At 35.5% G+C, this 18,774-nt stretch overlaps 1 protein-coding gene across 4 annotated transcripts in view; it reads left to right on the top strand.

The window, feature by feature from the left end:
- The window catches only part of mroh1 (maestro heat-like repeat family member 1), a 37,314-nt gene extending 19,401 nt beyond the window's left edge, over positions 1-17,913 (top strand). For 3 of the 4 annotated variants that reach the window (XM_016464725.1, XM_016464708.1, XM_016464717.1), the window contains 29 exons: positions 258-402; positions 880-923; positions 1,648-1,789; positions 2,375-2,427; positions 2,631-2,738; positions 3,249-3,368; positions 3,930-4,052; positions 4,330-4,476; positions 5,430-5,456; positions 6,154-6,276; positions 6,531-6,610; positions 6,766-6,904; positions 7,013-7,108; positions 7,194-7,298; positions 8,272-8,407; positions 8,556-8,668; positions 8,785-8,937; positions 10,283-10,437; positions 10,548-10,713; positions 11,346-11,551; positions 11,799-11,936; positions 12,288-12,402; positions 13,440-13,586; positions 13,967-14,155; positions 15,425-15,574; positions 15,766-15,900; positions 16,195-16,297; positions 16,521-16,586; positions 16,901-17,913. In XM_016464725.1, the coding sequence (XP_016320211.1) occupies positions 258-402; positions 880-923; positions 1,648-1,789; positions 2,375-2,427; positions 2,631-2,738; positions 3,249-3,368; positions 3,930-4,052; positions 4,330-4,476; positions 5,430-5,456; positions 6,154-6,276; positions 6,531-6,610; positions 6,766-6,904; positions 7,013-7,108; positions 7,194-7,298; positions 8,272-8,407; positions 8,556-8,668; positions 8,785-8,937; positions 10,283-10,437; positions 10,548-10,713; positions 11,346-11,551; positions 11,799-11,936; positions 12,288-12,402; positions 13,440-13,586; positions 13,967-14,155; positions 15,425-15,574; positions 15,766-15,900; positions 16,195-16,297; positions 16,521-16,586; positions 16,901-16,977 (3,501 nt within the window). In that variant the 3' untranslated portion in view covers positions 16,978-17,913. The remainder of the gene's footprint in view (positions 1-257; positions 403-879; positions 924-1,647; positions 1,790-2,374; positions 2,428-2,630; positions 2,739-3,248; positions 3,369-3,929; positions 4,053-4,329; positions 4,477-5,429; positions 5,457-6,153; positions 6,277-6,530; positions 6,611-6,765; positions 6,905-7,012; positions 7,109-7,193; positions 7,299-8,271; positions 8,408-8,555; positions 8,669-8,784; positions 8,938-10,282; positions 10,438-10,547; positions 10,714-11,345; positions 11,552-11,798; positions 11,937-12,287; positions 12,403-13,439; positions 13,587-13,966; positions 14,156-15,424; positions 15,575-15,765; positions 15,901-16,194; positions 16,298-16,520; positions 16,587-16,900) is intronic. The other variant, XM_016464731.1, reaches the window with a different exon arrangement.
- The last annotated feature ends 861 nt before the right edge of the window (positions 17,914-18,774 follow it).

Below are 18,774 nucleotides of genomic sequence, written 5' to 3'. Positions count from 1 at the left end.
CGATGAGCTTTGTAAAAATCGATGCGTTTCAGAAAGGCGGGGCATAGAGGAGCAACAATAATGTACATTATATGGTAAATAATGTGTTTTTTGAACCTTAAACCACATAAACACATTTCATTACACCAAATAATGTTATTTTTTAGCAACGTCATATGACCCCTTTAACCTTAATTGACCAAAACTACTTCTGTGTATCTCTTTGGTTTACTTCAAATAATTACTGTACATCTGAAATGATGTTATTTCTTGTGTAGGTTCTATGGCCTATGTTGCTTTGCTACCTGACCCCAAATCAGTACGCCAGCGCCACTACCCCCTTGTGCAAGAGTTTAATTCTGCTGGCCAATAAGAAACGAGCAGCCCAAGAAGCCAGCTTCATCATCAACTTCAATGCACAAGGTGTGGACACGCACACATACGGTCATGATGTCACTGATGAGCCTAGTCCCAGACTAAGAGCTTTTCCACTGTCTGACCTAAAGACACCCTGGAATCACACTTTCTGTCTTCTTGGCAGTGTGGCAAATGCAGCAGCAGTTATTAAACCTTTTTTTCCGTTTTTGGCCTGAAACTAAATTGCACTTGCAGACGTTTTGTTTTTATTGCAAGTCGTTTGCTTTGCCTGTTGAGTCTGTTTCTGATTAGTTAAATGAAAAGTGGTATTTATCAACTGAATAAAGTGGTTGGGGCAGAGGGTAATTGTTTCTTATGCTGACAGTGATTAAATTGAACTCTAGTAGGACAAATAAGTCCCAGGTTCAGTGATTATTTATTCGTTAATTGTAATGCTTTTGGATCGTATGCTTCACTAATGGGTTACCCTTGTCTGCCCTCCCCTCTCTCTTGTCTTTCTTTGTTTCTTCCTTCTTCGCACAGGCTGTAGTCTTCCCTCACAATATATCCTGATGATAAGGCTCTTGGTAAGTGTTGCATTCCTAGTGATTTTTTTAATTAGATTGTTTTCAGTTTTTAGCCGGGCAATGAGTAAGGTAAATAGTAATATTTTTTTTTATGTGCCTCTTTGGAAAATGTGATTCTTGATTCTGATCAATATATATTTTTGTATAATTACTGTTAAAGTGGATATTTCACTGTTCCCTATTACAACATACCAGGTGCTACTGTCATACACTAATGTTCAAAAGTTTGAGGTCAAGAAGATTTTATTTGCAACGAAATCAATACTTTTATTGAGCAAGGATGCATTAAATCAGTTAAAAGTGACCGCTTAAATGTTAAATATTGCATTTTACAATATATTCATATAGAAAAGCTATATTAAATTAAAATAGAGTATTTCACAATGTTACTGTTTTTACTGTATTTTTGATTAAATAAATGCAGTCTTGGTGAGCATAAGAAAACATAAAAAAATCATACCAACCCTAAACTGTTTCTAAAAACACATAATATTCCTAAACACAATATTGATTTCAAGCTAACAATATCCATTTAGTTGGGTTTTTTAGTTGATTGCTGCAATTTTTTTCTTTCTTTTCTTTCTTTTTTTTTCTGAAGACAGTTTTTTTTACTTTTTTTCTGAAGAAGTTTCTCTTCATACACTCTTTTTTGAATCATGATGTAATTTAGTCACTGCTTAGTGCAGACCTTAAACATCTAAAATTAATGTTGCATTTTCCTCAGGTAAATGCCGCATTCCCGTTTCGATGCAGGGGGCACGGTGCTCCCTCCCTGAGTCTGCTCAATGCTCTCAGCCCTAACATTCACCCTAAAGCCGAGCCTCTGTGGGAAAACGAGATTCCAAAGCTGCTCAGTTATCTTGAAGGTTTGTTCAAATATACCACAGTGATGTAGTCAGTGATGTAGTGGATTAGGTACAGCCTCATGAGTCAACCAGACCACGCCACTTATTGGTCATAATATCCAGCTCCACATTTCAGTGTTTCACCATGATTGCAAATGCCCACCCATCTCAAAACTAATTTAGGACATCAGCTCTGTCTAATCTAACCTGCTGTGATATTTTAGAGAAGTAGGTGAATTTTCTGACATTAGAGGTTTTGTTACCATATTTAGTCTAGTAACTGATACTTCACAGGTTCTCAAGACTCGCTCTGTCGCTTTTTAGTTGAAGGAGAGGTTCTCGATTCATCTGCTATGATGAGGTTTCAGTGAAACCTCTCATGTGTCTTCCAAAACCACAACCACCTGTCCTTAGAGACTCACAACCAGATGTTTCCAAGATACAGCCAAAATCATATTTAAATTTGATAAATCGTATTTCACATTCAAGATAGTTACACGGCATAGCTTTAAGAAGTTATATTGGGTATCCCATTATCTTTGACTCTTTCCAGAGAGTGGTTTGAATGCATCTCTGACTGAATTTTGTCCTCTGTCTTCTAACCAGAATCAACAGATGATTCTCTGGATAAAAAGAAGTGGGAAGAAAGTTTACTTCAGGTCTGTAGTAATGTGTATGAATTTATAAATGGGTATTGCAAGAAAGGCTTGCGTTATTAAAAAATCTTATAAAAAATCTATAGGAATAAATTATATCTATATCTAGAAGAATAAGTAAACGATTAGCATTGACAAGATGCAAACATCCTAATGGCCAAAGTTAATGGTGACTAATCAGACATTGTTTTCTGATTGTGATCAAGCTGCTGTCTAAAACTCTGCCAGCTATTGACGACAGCCAGTGGACAGGTCAGCTTGCAGTAGAAGCTACACGATACCTTCCTACCTACAACAATGCTCTGGAGGAGAAGGTCAGTTTAGAAATCTATCTGTGACTTTTCATATAGACCAGACTTATTATTTCCGAAAAGAAACATTCTAAGTCCTATAGATTTAGGAATCCTGTAGACCTGATAGATTTTTTTCCCCCATTTTTCCTCTATTTTATAAGTCGTCTTATATTTTTTTTATTGCTTTTTTTTTTTTTGTTCTAATTATTTTATAGGGCTTGACAGTGAATCACATAATCATCATTGTGATTGCAGCTGTTGCCAATAAGTAATCATTTGTGAAAGAACTGTGTGAGCAAATATTTCCCTAGTATTGATGCATTGAATGTATAAAAGTTGATTTGGATAAATATAAATATGTATAAAACAGCTATTCAAGACAGTTGTTCTCAGCTTTTTAAAAATGATTGCCTACATTATAAATCTCATTATAAATAAATCTTCGTCCAAACAAAGAATTTGAATGTAAATTTTACATCATTTCCTGGGTTCTTGTGATAAACTCTTCTTTCTTTCTCTTTTTTTCTCAAGAGTTTTTTGTATAGGTGTATCGGTGTGATTCTCCAGCAGTGCTATAATAAAGAGCTGGTCAGGAAACAGCTGCAGGAGATCCTGATCAGCACTCGTCACAATGATGCAATCGAAAGAACGGTATGCCACTGAGCACTTATTAGTTCACTTCTAACTTCTGAATTTAGAGGCATAACTTCTCAGAGAGAGTTTACTGTCTTGACAGTCAAATAGCCTGCTGAAGCACAGCCCTCTTTGGGGAATTATGTCTTAATAATAATAATTAATCCCTTTTACCACACTGCCACAAATCAAATATTAGAAAACATTCTAAATCTAGTCACTAATTGACTACTGTATTTTCCAGAAAATAAGTAAAAAATATTTATATTTCAGGAAATATAATAAATGTATTTTATTATATAACATTTCAGGTGATTAAAAAACATGACTTCTGGAAATTATGGTAGTCCATTGGTTAGATGACCAGTCGACCATTCTGACCCATTCCTTTACCCAAATTGAGGTCATTCTTCAACTGTCTAGTGTCAGTTATCTCAAGAGAACACAGATCACATAATTTCTAATCATAGATTGGTATAAAATTTATTCAAATGTTCCACAGTTTGGATATCTGAGGTTTTTGCAGTTATTTAAAAGCCGCTAATTAAGAATAATGAACAGGCAGTAATTGTTGTGCAGGGTGTTGCCATGGGAATCGGGCTGTGTGCCAGCAGTCATCTCAATGGCACTCTGGAAAAACTGGAGGAGTTTGGGAAGTCTGACGCCTTCAGGAAAGCCTCAGGGATATTTGGTCTTCTCAAAGTAGCTTCATTGTACTTCTCACATGATGCAAATTAAAACATCGTTTTGTTTCCCAAATTGGATTATTAAAAACTGTAACATTTAAATTGGGTTTGAAATGATTATGTTTTACCATATTATATTTTTTAAATAATAGTAATTATAAAATGTAACAGTGCACAGTGGTTCATTGTGCAAAGGTTAAATTGTAAAAGAATAATTATATTAGGTTTATAAAGTACTTCAGAAACTATATTTCACACATGTATCTTGTTGTGTCACTTGTCTTGTCCTTCAGGATAAAAACGATGTTGATGTGGAGAAAATGAAAAGCACTCTCATTTTGTGTTATGGATATGTTGCGTTGCACGCTCCAGAAGATCAGCTCCTCACTCGCATAGACAGTGACATTCTCCAAAACATCTCCAAGAACTTCAACACCAAGGTAAAACATATTGTAACTCCATTATATATTTTGTGGTTTAAAAGTATTATTGTGGTCCAAAAATACAGCAGTTAGTGAGATTTTGTAGACAACGGTATTCTAAACTAGTATTTCTAAATTCCAAAATGTTATTTATTTATTCCTCTTAAGTTAAATGTATAGTTTTGTGGCTTTTTGTTTCATAGCCACATGTTAGTGTACTCCAAAATGTTGACAAAAGTAACTTCTAGCTGATTTTTCTGGGAAAATGGTCCAGAAATATTGATGACTCAACTTGCATTTGCATTGGATGCTTGGCGGAGGTTTTTGGATAAATTGAAATTTTCATGCCTCTGTAGTTCTATTATGTTAGATGAACAGCTCATTTATTTGATCAGAATTAATACATTAATAATTTCTCATTGTTTGTTACAGCAGTGAGGCGCAACACTGAAAAATGTGTTGCTGCTGTGAGGTGTTTTGCTAAACAAGTCCACTGAAAGTCCTAGTATATTGTTGACAATATTCAGTTGGTTGCTTCTGAGGCTGCAGTTATGACAGTTTGATCTAAATGATTTCTAATGACAAGGATCATTAATTCTCTTTGAGTGCTGAATCATACCTCATCAATAATCATAATGTAATTGTGCGATTTCAAATCATTTCACTGTTAGGGAACCATGTAACTCATTTTGTTTTAATGTTCTGCAGTACAATTTGAATATCAAAGTTGAGTTCATCTTGGTCTTTGTTGGGATTTGAGGAGAATTTAACTTTTCTTCACTGAGTTCACTAAACTGAGATGTTATATATACAACAGGCATTTATTAGATTTATATCTCCGTGTACAAACAGTATCTCAAGGGTCACATAATTCATCATTCTTATACAGTAATCCATTCTGTTGTTAAATAATATGGATTGTCTTTAATGTTTGTGAATTACATTGGATCATTACTTTTATTGTTGTACAGGTTCTGGGAATTAAAGTAGAGACCAAGGTACCATGAAGGGAAGCGATCACAAGGAGCTTCTCTCACCTCTGACCTTTAAACTTTAACTCACTTTCTCTTCAATCTTGATGCTGCAATCAAAACCTTTACAGTATAACCTTTTGAGCTTCTCAAAAAAAGTGCATACACCTCTCAGCTATCTCTTTATGACCCTGTGACGGATTTTAAAAAGCATTTATAAGCTTCCTATTTAGTCTGGATCTTTTTAAAAGGTCTATTGATTTATTAAGTTTAGACATGTTTAAGTTCAGTGAGTTTAAAATAAAGATGGCATTTTAAACTCGCTTTACACTACACTTGTAAGTAAAAGTAAATTGTTCTTTTGAGAAGGTCAAAAAGTGCTCACTAACCTGATAACCTTTGTCTTACTAAAGCATCACAGTGTCTAGATACTTGGTTTTCTGGCTTTTGTGGATTTTAGGTGGCTTGATTCAACTCTTTTTCTACTGAATCACAATTATATTGTCATAGATTGTGATTTTCTTCTCTTATAGCACTGTCAAACATGTAAATTAATTTATAATGAGCATGCTGAGTACAGCTGTGACCAGGAAATACTTTTCTAATTCCAGGTCTTGATTTGCCTGTGCTGTTTGATTGACACATGCATTGTTACGTATAGCATAGTTTGAGTGTGTGTTTACATCTCTTTCTGTGTGTTTGTGTGTATATGGGCACTTCATAGGACCTGACTATGAAGCTCAGTCTCATTCATAGTGTCGGGCTCATTGCCAAGGCCATCAGCCAAAGTGTTCGTAAACAGGGCTTCCTGTTCTCCCGCAAACAAGAGCTGATGGGCGTTATGATGGTGAGCGGTTTGATTTGAATATCATTCCGTTTTTAATACAGTATATGTATGTATGTTTCTATGTATGTATGTTTTCAATGTAAGAAAGGTTATAAACCAGTTTCCATTGGCCAAAATCTAGAAGATAAATATGACATCATGTGATATGAAATTAAGTGGTTTTTTTTGTTTGTTTTGTTTTTTTGTAAATCTCAGATCAGTTTCAGAATGATATGCAGACGACTTTGACATTTATGTCTTTTATTTACCTGCAGGATTTCATAAAAGCAGAACCAACAGATGTCATGCGGACCCCTGTTCGCCATCTTGTTTTGACCACATGTGCCAACCTTATGTATCCTACCATTTTAAATATTTATTTTGTTCATCTGTGCTTCTGCATTCATTCATTTTTAAAAGATTGGTCTTTGTAAACATATGCTAAACTGACATCTTTGACCATTGTGATGCAGTGCCACAATCTATTAAGAACTTGACTCAAGCCTTCAGAAACTTAGATCCTCCTTTAACAGAAAATGAAAACTTTGACTTGTTAAAAACATGTTTGAATGGAGTTTATGGGCTTCCTACTGTGGACACTCCAGACAAGGCTAAAGATGAAGAAGCCCTGGATCCACAGCAAAGAGAGGTCAGAATAAAATATGCATGTATTTACACATACCTGGGAACATGACTACTCTCTCCTGTATGCTTTAAACATAAAGAATATTTTTCACTGCAATGCTTTTTTCCTCAGGTCTTATATTCAGATACTTTTAATGCTCTTCATGAATTGTTGAGGAATGTGTTAGCCAGAGACTTGAGTCCTGATGGTCTGCAGTCTGTGTTCAAGGTAAAGGAGAAAATATAAAAATGTCTTGCCATTTTGTAGTCCCTTTGTCTGAGCCCCATTTATTGAGTGATTGTGCATTTTCCAGCATATAGAGAGCTGGCTGAGCTCAGGACAAGACCATGAGCGGGAGAGGGCAGTAAAGACCACAGCAGAGTTACTGCAGTTCTACTTGGACAATCTCAGTGTGAAGGTAAGGAACAGTATTGACTTATATATGTGTGTGTGAATGTATATTACCTACACATCTGTAAGATCCATAATGCAGTAATTAGTGATAGTCTTTGAATTTCTAATGTTTCGTTTAAAAGGTTGTGTTACAATGTTGAGTTACTCATATTATTATTATTATTATTATTATTATTTTAATTTTAAGCATCTCTAGAATCCCCAACATGCTCAAACATATTACAGCAATTTTTACAATACTTGTGCAACCAACATGGGAGAGAAATAGGGTTTTGTTTGTATACAAGTAATAAATAGAATAAATAGTTAAATAAATAGAAAAATAATTTGATTATGCTATAATTAAAATATATAGATATGATAGATTATAGATATGTAGTTATGTTAAGTAATTGTTAAAGTAATTCTTTGTAGTAATTTAGAAATTGTAATGTAAATTTAGCAATTAAAGTGTGTGAAAAAAGTCTTCTGATTATTTGTAGATTGTTACCCCAAAACAATCGGCCTAGACAAATTTCGGTAACACTTTATTTTAAGGTGTCCTTGTTACACATGTTACATGTACTTACTATTATAATAACAATTAATTATGCATAATTACATGCAAGTAACCCTAAGCCAAACCCTAATCCTAACCCTAACCATATAATAAGTACATGTAGTTAATTAATATTACTCAGCACTTAAATGTATAATTACACTGTAACAAGGACACCTTAAAATAAAGTGTAACCCACATTTCTTACATCCTTTAGATACAAAGCATTCACTTTCAACACCTATTATTTTTTATTTTACTCTGCACAAGCTGGAATGTTAAGTAGGATCATTTATTTTGCTCTTCCTTAAAGATGTTTTGGTTTCCTCAAGGCACTGTTTAATGAAATATGTGCTTTGGGAAACAAATGTAGTTTGTTTTTATTGGATCTCAAGCTCAGTGCTAATGAATCGTTCTCTTTCATTCTCTCTCTGTCTAGAATCTGGTGACATTCCATAATTTGGGAGCTCTTGTGGGGCGTCTGTCCCCACGGTGCACAGACCCAAACCCTGAGGTGCGACGAGCAGCCATAGACTGCATCTATAGACTAATGTACATTCAGCTGCGCTATGAAGGTACTGACTGTTTTTTTATAGCACAACTCGGTTTGAGCTTCACAGGGTGAGCTTCAGATTCACACTATGTTAATATAAACGTGATTACTGTGTTATGTTATGCTGAAATGCTTAGCAAAGTATCTTGCCTCTTTCATTTTCCTGACAGGCTTTTCACTGGACTACAAGGATGATTCAGTTGAGGGCCTGTTAGATGTTCGTGAGAAGCTAAGCAATCCTGACCATTCAGTTTTGTATAAAACATGCTCTGAACTGACTAAGGTTAATTGTCCTGATGTAAAATACTGATACTTCCAAAAAACTTTATGGATCCACCAGCTGTCTTTCTGAAACTGACTCTCTTTCTCCCTCTCCACTCCCTGTGTCTTGTGTTTTAGATCATCAGTAAGCGTTTGCCCCAGCAGCAGTTGAGCACCCTGTTGTTTATGCTATTTGATGGTTTGGTGGACTCTCAGTCCAACTGTTCCAGAGCATCCAGCGTGATCCTCAACACCTTGCTGAAGAACAGAGGTGCTGGCCTGCAGGATCTGGTACAGTGCACTTTCATCAGATTCTGGGAAACAAATCGATCTTTATAGACCAGTGAACTGAGATAATGTTATCTCTTGTATCTATCATCCTTTTTATTTCAGTGAACTGGTTTGTTTGGACTGTTTATGTAAATAAACTACCCACAGATTAAATTGATTTTTTTTTTCACAAAATATATACTCAATACTGCTACAAGTTTTTGGATTCCATAACAGTATTGAAAAAGTGGTTCATATACTACTGTTCAAATGTTTGGGTCATAAAGATTTTTTATGTTTTTTTAAGTAGTCTCTTAAGCTCACCAAGGCTGCATTTATTTGATGGAAAATACAGTAAAAATAGTATTATTGTGAATTATTATTTCGATTTTAAAGAACTTTTTAATATGTGTGAGCTTTTTCATCACAGGAATAAATGAAATTAAATGTAAATATTTTATATATATATACAGTGGGTACGGAAAGTATTCAGACAGTATTTAAAAAGTGGTTCATATACTACTGTTCAAATGTTTGGGTCATAAAGATTTTTTATGTTTTTTTAAGTAGTCTCTTAAGCTCACCAAGGCTGCATTTATTTGATGGAAAATACAGTAAAAATAGTATTATTGTGAATTATTATTTCGATTTTAAAGAACTTTTTAATATGTGTGAGCTTTTTCATCACAGGAATAAATGAAATTAAATGTAAATATTTTATATATATATATATATATATATATATATATACACACACACATATTTTAATTTCTGTTATGAAAAAGCTGAATTTTGCTGATTTGGTGCTCAAGAAAGATTTATGATTATTATCATTGTTGACAGTGTTGAAAACAGTTGCTTAATATTTTTGCGGAAAACGTTTTCCAGTATTCTTTGAAGAACCGTTCTTAGTTGAAATTGAATCTTTTGTAACAATGTAAAACACTTTATCCTTGCTGAATAAAAGTATTCGTTTGTTTTTTGACTCCAAGCATCTGCAATTTATGTCATTATTCACTGATAATCTAACTCTTAAGCTGATTCGTTAATGAATCATTCAGACTGGTTTTGTGAACCAGATAAACTAACTGAAGAGACAATTCATTGTCGAATCGAGTATCACTTCTATGATGACCAAAGCAAGAAGCACTACAGTGGATTTTTAGTGAATAAAGACTTAAATTTCAGTCCGTAATTTAACTACTAGTAGCTTGAAAACTGGTTTAAAAATACTTTCTCCAACATTCCCCAAATCCCTCACATGTGCACAAGTGTTCTCTTCATGCTCCTGTTTTCATGTTCAATGAAATTGTAATTATTTTCTATCTTGTCAGTTTTCATTTCTTTTGTCTTGACTGTTTGTCAGGTGCCAGAGATGCTGGAGGTGTTGCACAACCGGCTGCAGGTGATTGGTGAAGAGCAGGTGAAGGTAGCCATCGGTCAGTCCATCCTCATCCTCGCTACACAGCATCTGCAGACAGTGGTCAACACACTCGTTGCCTACCCACTACCATACGACAGGTAATTACTGTTTGTGTTGTTTATGTGCATAGCATTCATTGCCTGTCATGTGCTCCATGATGGTCAAGCATAATAATGATGATGTTTGTGTCATTGTGTGTTTTCTCCAGCTGGAGCTGTGAGATGTGGATGGCTCTAGGAGCAGACAGCACTCTCGCCCTGCAAATCATGGAGATGATTATCGAGAAGCTGAATGTTATGGTTCCCTATGTAGATAAGAAAGAGTCTATGTTAAGACCCGGTTTGACCAAAGTTGCCACAAGCCAACCACTGGCTGTAAGTATTAATATCTGTAGGATTTATATTATTTAGCTTTTGAAACACCTAACGCCTCATCCTAACTAGGCACAATGTGTCAGTTATGCAGTGTCGAATCATGTTCGCGTCGAAATGCTGCATGAAGCACAACAAATAGCACCAAATTTAAAACAGAATGCTTAAAATGCAGCTTTGAGAAGCAGGATTTAGAGATTTGACTGCGAGCGGTACTTTCCGTTACAACACATCAAAAATGGAAACTGTGTGTTTGCAAAAAGTCTTGACATGCGATTCCATTGACTCTCACAGCTTGTTAAAACATATGCTAGTGAAAACAGTTAATTGCTATATTCTTTACTGTTACATTAGTTAGGAAATGGCTTTAAACTTTTAAACCTTTTTTTCTTCCATGTATTTATTCAATGGCTTACTCTACTGTTCAAAATTTTGGGCTCAGTAAAGTTTTTTTTTTTTTTTAATGTTTTTGAAAGAAATCTCTTATGCTCACAAAGACTACATTTATTTGATCAAAAATATATTAAAGGAGTAATATTGTGCAATACTATTATTACAATTACAATAACGGTTTTCTATTTTGATATATTTAATAATAGTAGGGATTTGTTTTTTTTTTATGCAATGTTTTCTAGATGACCTGTGCCCTGCGTGAGATGATGCTGAATGGCCAGTCAGCTGACGCTGTGGCATATGTGTTTCCAAAGCTCTTCAGCTCTCTACTGGTGCGTTTGGGCTCCAGTGTGGGAGTTCAGCTACCTAAAGATCTCAACAGCAACAGCATCATTTCAGACTGCAAAACAACCAACAAAATGAATGTGATCAATTTTGATGTGTGCGGGTGAGTGGCATAAATATGGGATTCAGAATTTAGATATCTCTTTAACAGTTTTTTTTTTATGATTGTGTTTTTTTTTTGTTAATTATTAATTTTCTGCCTGTGTGCTTATTAGTTGTTAGCTTTGCAACATACTTTCAAATCGATCACTTATAAAGTCGGATGGTGAATTTGAAAGTAGCTGCTCTTGCAGACATCGCTAAGCTCAGAGTTAATAAGACATCTGTGTTTCTCTTTGCTGTGTGTTCAGGGTGGCAGTGGAGGCCCTGCGGATCCTGCTGGGTCGAGCTCAGCTGGACGCTGTCATGAAACCATTAGATCAGGAGGGAGCTTGGGACAAGATGAAGGACCCGCAGCAGCACACAACAGGAGTCACTCTGCTCTCCAGGTACACACACCTGTCCTCCGTCATACCCCAGTCCTCTTGGACTGTTTGTTGTTTGCAAACTTTTCTACTTTGTTCTACTGTGTTAAAGGAGATCCGTATGACAGTAGACTTGTTCTTGAAGACACATGTTGTTGTTTTTTTCTTTTTTACAATATTTTGTGAGCGCCACACGTCAATTTCAAGCTTTTGTAAACGCGCATGGTCTCATGCCGTGTGTTCATGGAAATTGTTAAGTTCTGACCTATAAAAGTAAGAGTTTGGAGCTAACATGCTGCTTTCTATCCCACTGTGGTAAGATTAAGCGTGATCTTCTACAATACTTCATTTTAAAGAAGCTGTTCTTTCTATCAGAGCAATGGCAAAGCATGCTGGTCCAAGACTCCCTGCAATTGTGGAAGGTCTGTGTCCTTCTCTCTGTAATATTTACGAGTGCCAGAGGATCACAGTCACAGCATTCTTCTCTGAGGTGAGAACATTTTATTTTGTTGTGTGATTTTAGTTATCTTAGTTCAAAATTTAGTAACAATGAATTGCTAAAGACAAATTTTTGTTTTACAAGAGCACAGATTGTTCACTGTTTTTTTTTTTTTTTAAATAAGAGTGTAATTGTTCAAATTTCTCATGGTTCGATTTGCACTACCGTTCAAAAGTTTGGGGTCAGCATGATTATTTTTTATTTAAATAAAATGAATATTTCAGTTTAGCAAGGATCCAATAAATTGCAAAATACTGCAAATATCAACCCATATTGCTATTTATTGAACACATTTCTCATGAAAAAAATAATGATAATAATAATAAGCTTAATTTAATTGAATTTCAAGATTATAATAATGACAAGTAGGGATGCCCCAAAATGAAAATTCTGGGCTAAAACCAAAACTGAAAATTCTGGATGCACTTGGCTGAAAACCGAAACCGAAAATTTTATTAAATAATATAAAGTAATTTTTTTAAACTTTTGAATTTAACTAAATTTTAATGATACTGAATTTAAAAAACACAAGACAAGAAAATAAACAGACTTTTATTGAAAGTAACACAATATAATTGGACAGAAAATATATTAATATAAAATATCAATATGCGCGGCATATATTTTCAGTTGTTTTTCTCTATGAGCCAAAAACAGAAAATGCCGTATTCGGCCGATAATTTTTGGTGGCCAAAATTTCAGTGCATCCCTAATGACAAGGCAAGCTTACTTTGCAATTGATAACCAAAAACTTTGACATGTTGTTGTATCTTCACCCCTTATACAGTAAATCCAATACAACTGAATTCAACACTACTGAGTGTATGTTATATTAATATATATTAATTATTTCTGAGACGTTGTTAGATCATAAATGAACCATGCAACTGCAATGTACCAAACTGGGGGTGGTGAACCAGACAGGTCTCTTTTTTTTTTTTTAACAGGAGCCTTTTCACCTTTATTTGAATGTGTACTAATAGCTGTTATAAATTAGACGTCAAGATTTATTTGTTTATTCCTTCAAGCTGCTGAACCACCATGTAGTGACTGAACTGATGATTTTGGACATGTTGATGAACAACATGATGGAAAGAATTACTGACACCTGCGGTACGGTTCGCATGCTGGCGGTCCGAGGCCTGGGGAACATTGCTGTGGGCTCACCTGAAAAGGTATAGACGCTCTGCTTGACATCTGAAAACACTCATTGGATGAAGAGTCTAATTGATTTCTTGGGCAGTGATTCTTGGCAACAGTGTGACACACACATGGCAGCTTGTTTATGCAGCAATCAGTAAGGACGTTTGCAGAAGTTTTCTGTATTCTGAAATGCTGCCTAACAACTGCTGCCTAAATGTTCCCCATGTTGTTTGCTTAAGATGCCCTGCTCTTGTTCTGCTCTGTTATTATTCTTTTCTTTGCTCTTTGTCTTCTCTCTATAGTCGAGTGAAGTTTTGTTATTACATTCAACAGCAGTGTAACAAAAGCAGTCAGTTAAGTGTGTAATTATATGTTGCTATATGTTAATCTCACTGCCTCTGTTCCCATTCAGGTGAATAAATATGCAAAGGAGCTTTTAGCAGCCATGAGTTCAGGTATGGAAGAAAAGGACGATCCAGGGAAACTCATCACACTGGAGGCCATGTCTGGAATGTCCAAAATATTGCTTTACCTGGACCAAAAGAACGTCCACCTGCTTGTGGTTTACATCTTCATGAAGATTAAACCATTTCTGGAGAATGTGAGTTGTCTTGAGAGAAGACAGAATATTTAAATCACAATTGACCCTTTGCCGGGAGTTTGAGTGACAGGCGATCTGACCAATCATAACACCGAATCTGCCATTTTGTCTGACAAACAAACCAGACAGGAGAGTAGATTAACGTTGGTGGACTTGAACTTGAAAAATGGTGTGTATTGACATCTTTCTGCAGTTGAAACAAAAGATAGCATTTGATTTTCATTCATGTTTATTTCGTGCTATTAAACTAGTAAAGAGGAAGAGATGATCGGTTCACGTGCCGCTTAAACTGAATATGTCACGACACATTAAAGAGCCAAAAAACGGTATTTATTGTTTGAATTTCTTTAAAAAAATGACCAAATTTAAAAGCTGACAGTGTCCTCTTTGCTCTGTGATTGTATTTTTCACTGCGTGAGAACAGATGTGTGCCGTGATAGCGCCATGGCTTGTCGGACGTAGTAACAGTAATGAAGCGGGGCGGGTCTTTGCGAAGGGTCAATTGTGAAGCTACAATTTCCACAGAGTACCATTTATGCTGCTACTTCAAGATAATCTCAGTTTGATTACTGATAAAATAGGTTTATTTGTATCACATTATTTTTTAAAAGCATAAAAAGAAATCTTGTGTTTTATTAGTAGCTAATTGTTATGTTATGTAAAACAATTACCAAAAACATTTTACGTGTGTTCTACATTTGGAACCCTTTATACAGCATAATGGGAGGACATAAATAATTAAATAAATAAATTATTAATAAAAATACATTTAAAAATTTGAAAGTAAAATCTAGTTTTCCATTAATAATTTAACTCATAAATATCTTTATGAAAGATCTTTGCATGTTAACACATGTTGTGTTGAATGCATACATTTGCCCATTCTGGGATAGTTTTGTAATTGTTTTTTTTCAAATGTAATACATTTTTGTCTGTTTAATTTTTGTGTGTATAGAGACATCCCTAATGTTAGTAATAGGGTAGTAAAAGTTTCAAACAAAAAATGAAATGGAAACGTATAATATTTAGTTTGACCTCCTGAAGCTGACAATCAACACACTAAAGGGTTAAACACTTACATTCACTGACAATTTTATGAAGACGTATGATTTGAGAAAATTGAGATGTTTTAGGCCCAATTGCATTCTATTAGTAAAAATAGTGTCTTTTTTTGGTAAATACAGGCTATTAGAGAACAGTGTTTTAGCAAGCATGGGGTTTTTGTTGTTGTATGGCTTTACTCAAAGATCCATTGTTATGTTCTGTCAGGAGAACGATGAGATCCGATGTGCTTCCATCATGCTCCTGGGGAACCTGTCGAAATTCGGCTCAGGTGAGCCCGTCTTTAAAGACCAGATCCACAATGTTCTGGTCAGCTTGCTGTTGCATCTCAGTGATCCCAACCCTCAAGTGGTCAAGGTCAGAGTTTAGTCCACACACCAACAAAGATTGATTTTGTTGTAATGGCTATAAATATTGAAAATTAGTTACAACGTTGATGCAAGAAGTAGAGTCTTTCAAGAATAATTATAATATGAGGATATTTTTAAGTCTAAAAGCATGATGTCTGCTTGTGTGTGAGTTTAGTATATGCCTCTTTGTTCCCCTAGGCATGCAAGTACTCCATGCGCATATGTGCTCCAATCGTAGGTTCAGAACAGATCTCTGCCATGTTCCAGAATCATCTTCTCGAGGAGAAGGGTCTGCATTATGGAGAGTTCATTAATGACCTCACTAAATACCTAGTACGGCAAGAGCCAAATATTTCTTTATTATAAGAACACGTGTAGAATAACTGACTCGGTGTGCTTATGTGTTGACATATTCCCTTTTATAAAGAATGTTATTATAACTGCTCTGTCACATTTGTATGGATTTTTTAATACTCAGTGTTTTTTCTGTTGATGAAACGGACAAACAGATGATTTTTTTTTACTAATTGAATAGTTTACCCAAAAATGAAATGCTGATTTCTCCTGAACTATGATCTGTTTGATTAAGCTAAAGAGAAAAAAAAGGCATAATGTGTTTTCTCAAAGATCCAGGATTTTCCAGGCATGCTGAACTTCTACCACATCACAGTCATTCAGTTCTTCAAGAGTAACTGGGCTGAGATCAGAGCCAGTGCTGCCATGTTTATTGGTAAAAATAATAATAATATATATTTTTTTTAGTTCAGTGTTTAGTATTGCAAATATTGGTGCTTCACTGAATGGTTGTTTTTTATACAGTATTTTAAAAAAATCTAATATTTATGTTTTTTTCCCCTACTATTATTTTGTGTTGGTTTTGTAACCGTGTGTGTGTGTGTGTGTGTGTGTGTGTGTGTGTGTGTGTGTGTGTGTGTGTGTGTGAGAATGTTTAGGGTTTTTGCTGGGGAACCTTCATGATGAGCATTTCTCCCATATGAACATGGGGTCAGTGACCAAAGGTAGGTACCACAGTTCTATAATAATATCTGCAGTTAAGAGATATATTTAAAGAAGGACAGCACATCATTGTTATCTTGCTACATTTGCTGTTTCGTGGCACCTAAGGAATCTATTATTTTTGCTTCTATTTTAATGGCGATTTTGTCTGGTAAAATGCAGTGTAGAATATATTGCTGTTGTAACTCTAACACATAAATGCACTATGCATTTGGTTGGTTATAAACTGACTTGTATGTTTAATCTGTTTACTTTGATACATGGACAAACTAAAAGACTGTTTTTTCTTTCCTCATGTCCTTTTTTCTCTCTTCAGGTCTGGTGATGCTGCTGCAGGATCCAGATCCTCTCGTGCGAGTGAAAGCCGCTGAAGCCATGGGTCATTTTCACTGACGTTACCTCCACTCTATAACCAATCAGATTAGTCTTTGATTTTTGTTGCTTTGAATTGTTGTGTTATAATAAGCCTTGAAATGTTTTTATTATTGACCAAAGACTGTGCACTAATTCTGAATGAAAGGAGAAGAATAAAATGGAGAATTTATTGACGTTACAGCACTTTTAAGTTTCACCAGTGAGGTATGTACCTGTAAGCCCTTTAAAAATTAGACTTAAAAAATTGTACGCAAGTACACTGATATTGCTGATATTACTTGCTTGACCATTCCTGTTGCGTGCTGAATGCATATCACCACTTTAAATCATTCAATCATTAAAATATATGTAGGATGAATAGATTTTAAACCAAAACCAAAAAGGTTATTCTGTAATTAAATCAAATGTAGTGCTCAGTTAGAGTTGAATCCCATAAAATCAGACCGTTGAGTCATATTGACCACCATAAACCTTCAGCAATAAATCACCCTAATAGGGATGTGCATTAGCATTAACCGCAACTGTAATCTCCTGTTCTGAAATCACAATCAAAAATGATATTTAAATAAGCATTTGTAGTGTTTTTGCTGTGACGTCTGTGGCTCTGAACGTGTCTCATGCACTAGTGGAGCAAACACAATTGTGCTTCCTTCTCGACCAAGTCATAAAAGTAGACAAAAACTGTGCCAAAACATAGATTTGTAAAGAATAAATTGTATTAGAGTAGATGTTTAAAGATTTCTGACATGTTTCATACTCATTTTGTGAAGCGTCTGTGTAGCTGAAACACCAGTGCCGGCCTTTCTATGGCACTTGTCTTGTTCCGTTTTGTAAATTGTATGTTAATTCACAAGTGTGGCCACTGTTTCAGAGTTTGAGCATGAAGAGTGTTGACAAGTCAATTAAATACTTTTTTTTTTTTTTAAATCATCTTAATAAACAGGACAAAATTGATGATGGTTTGGTAAATCAACTACTTTTACAAATTTGGTACCTACTGTGCTGTGTCCTGTACACTGTAAAAAGAAATCCCGTAAAAAAACGGTAAAATTCCGGCAGCTGGGGTGTCGGAAAATTACCGTTAAATAACGGGCACATTAAATAACAGTCATTTTCCGTAGATGTGTGTGTGAGGATGCGTGTGTGAGAGTGTGTGTATGTGAGAGAGTGTGAGGATGCGTGTGTGTATGTGAGAGTGCGTGTGTGTGAGGATGCGTTTGAGAGTGTGTGTATGTGAGTGAAGATGCGTGTGAGAGTGTGTGTATGTGAGTGTGGGAGATGCGTTTGAGAGAGTGTGTGTATGTGAGAGTGTGAGGATGTGTGTGTGTGAGGATGTGTGTGTATGTGAGTGTGTGTGAGGATGTGTGTGTGAGAGTGTGTGTGTGTGAGGATGTGTGTGAGTGTGTGTATGTAAGTGTGAGTATGAGGATGCGTGTGTGAGGATACATGTGTGAGAGTGTGTATGTGAGAGTGAGTGTGAGGATGCGTGTGTGATAGTGTGTGTATGTGAGAGTGTGTGAGGATGCGTTTGAGAGAGTGTGTGTATGTGAGAGTGAGTGTGAGGATGCGTGTGTGAGTGCGAGTTTGAGAGAATGAGTGTATGTGAGGATGCGTGTGAAGTGAGTGTGCGTTGAAAAAGTGTTTGTGAGAGTGAGGGTATGTGAGGATGCGTGTGAAGTGAGTGTGCGTTGAAAAAGTGTTTGTGAGAGTGAGGGTATGTGAGGATGCGTGTGAAGTGAGTGTGCGTTGAAAAAGTGTTTGTGAGAGTGAGGGTATGTGAGGATGCGTGTGAAGTGAGTGTGCGTTGAAAAAGTG

Source organism: Sinocyclocheilus anshuiensis, unplaced genomic scaffold (assembly GCF_001515605.1).
Source record: "Sinocyclocheilus anshuiensis isolate Anshui unplaced genomic scaffold, SAMN03320099.WGS_v1.1 scaffold902, whole genome shotgun sequence".
Taxonomy (NCBI): domain Eukaryota; kingdom Metazoa; phylum Chordata; class Actinopteri; order Cypriniformes; family Cyprinidae; genus Sinocyclocheilus; species Sinocyclocheilus anshuiensis.
This window is presented reverse-complemented; position numbering and strand designations above follow the sequence as displayed.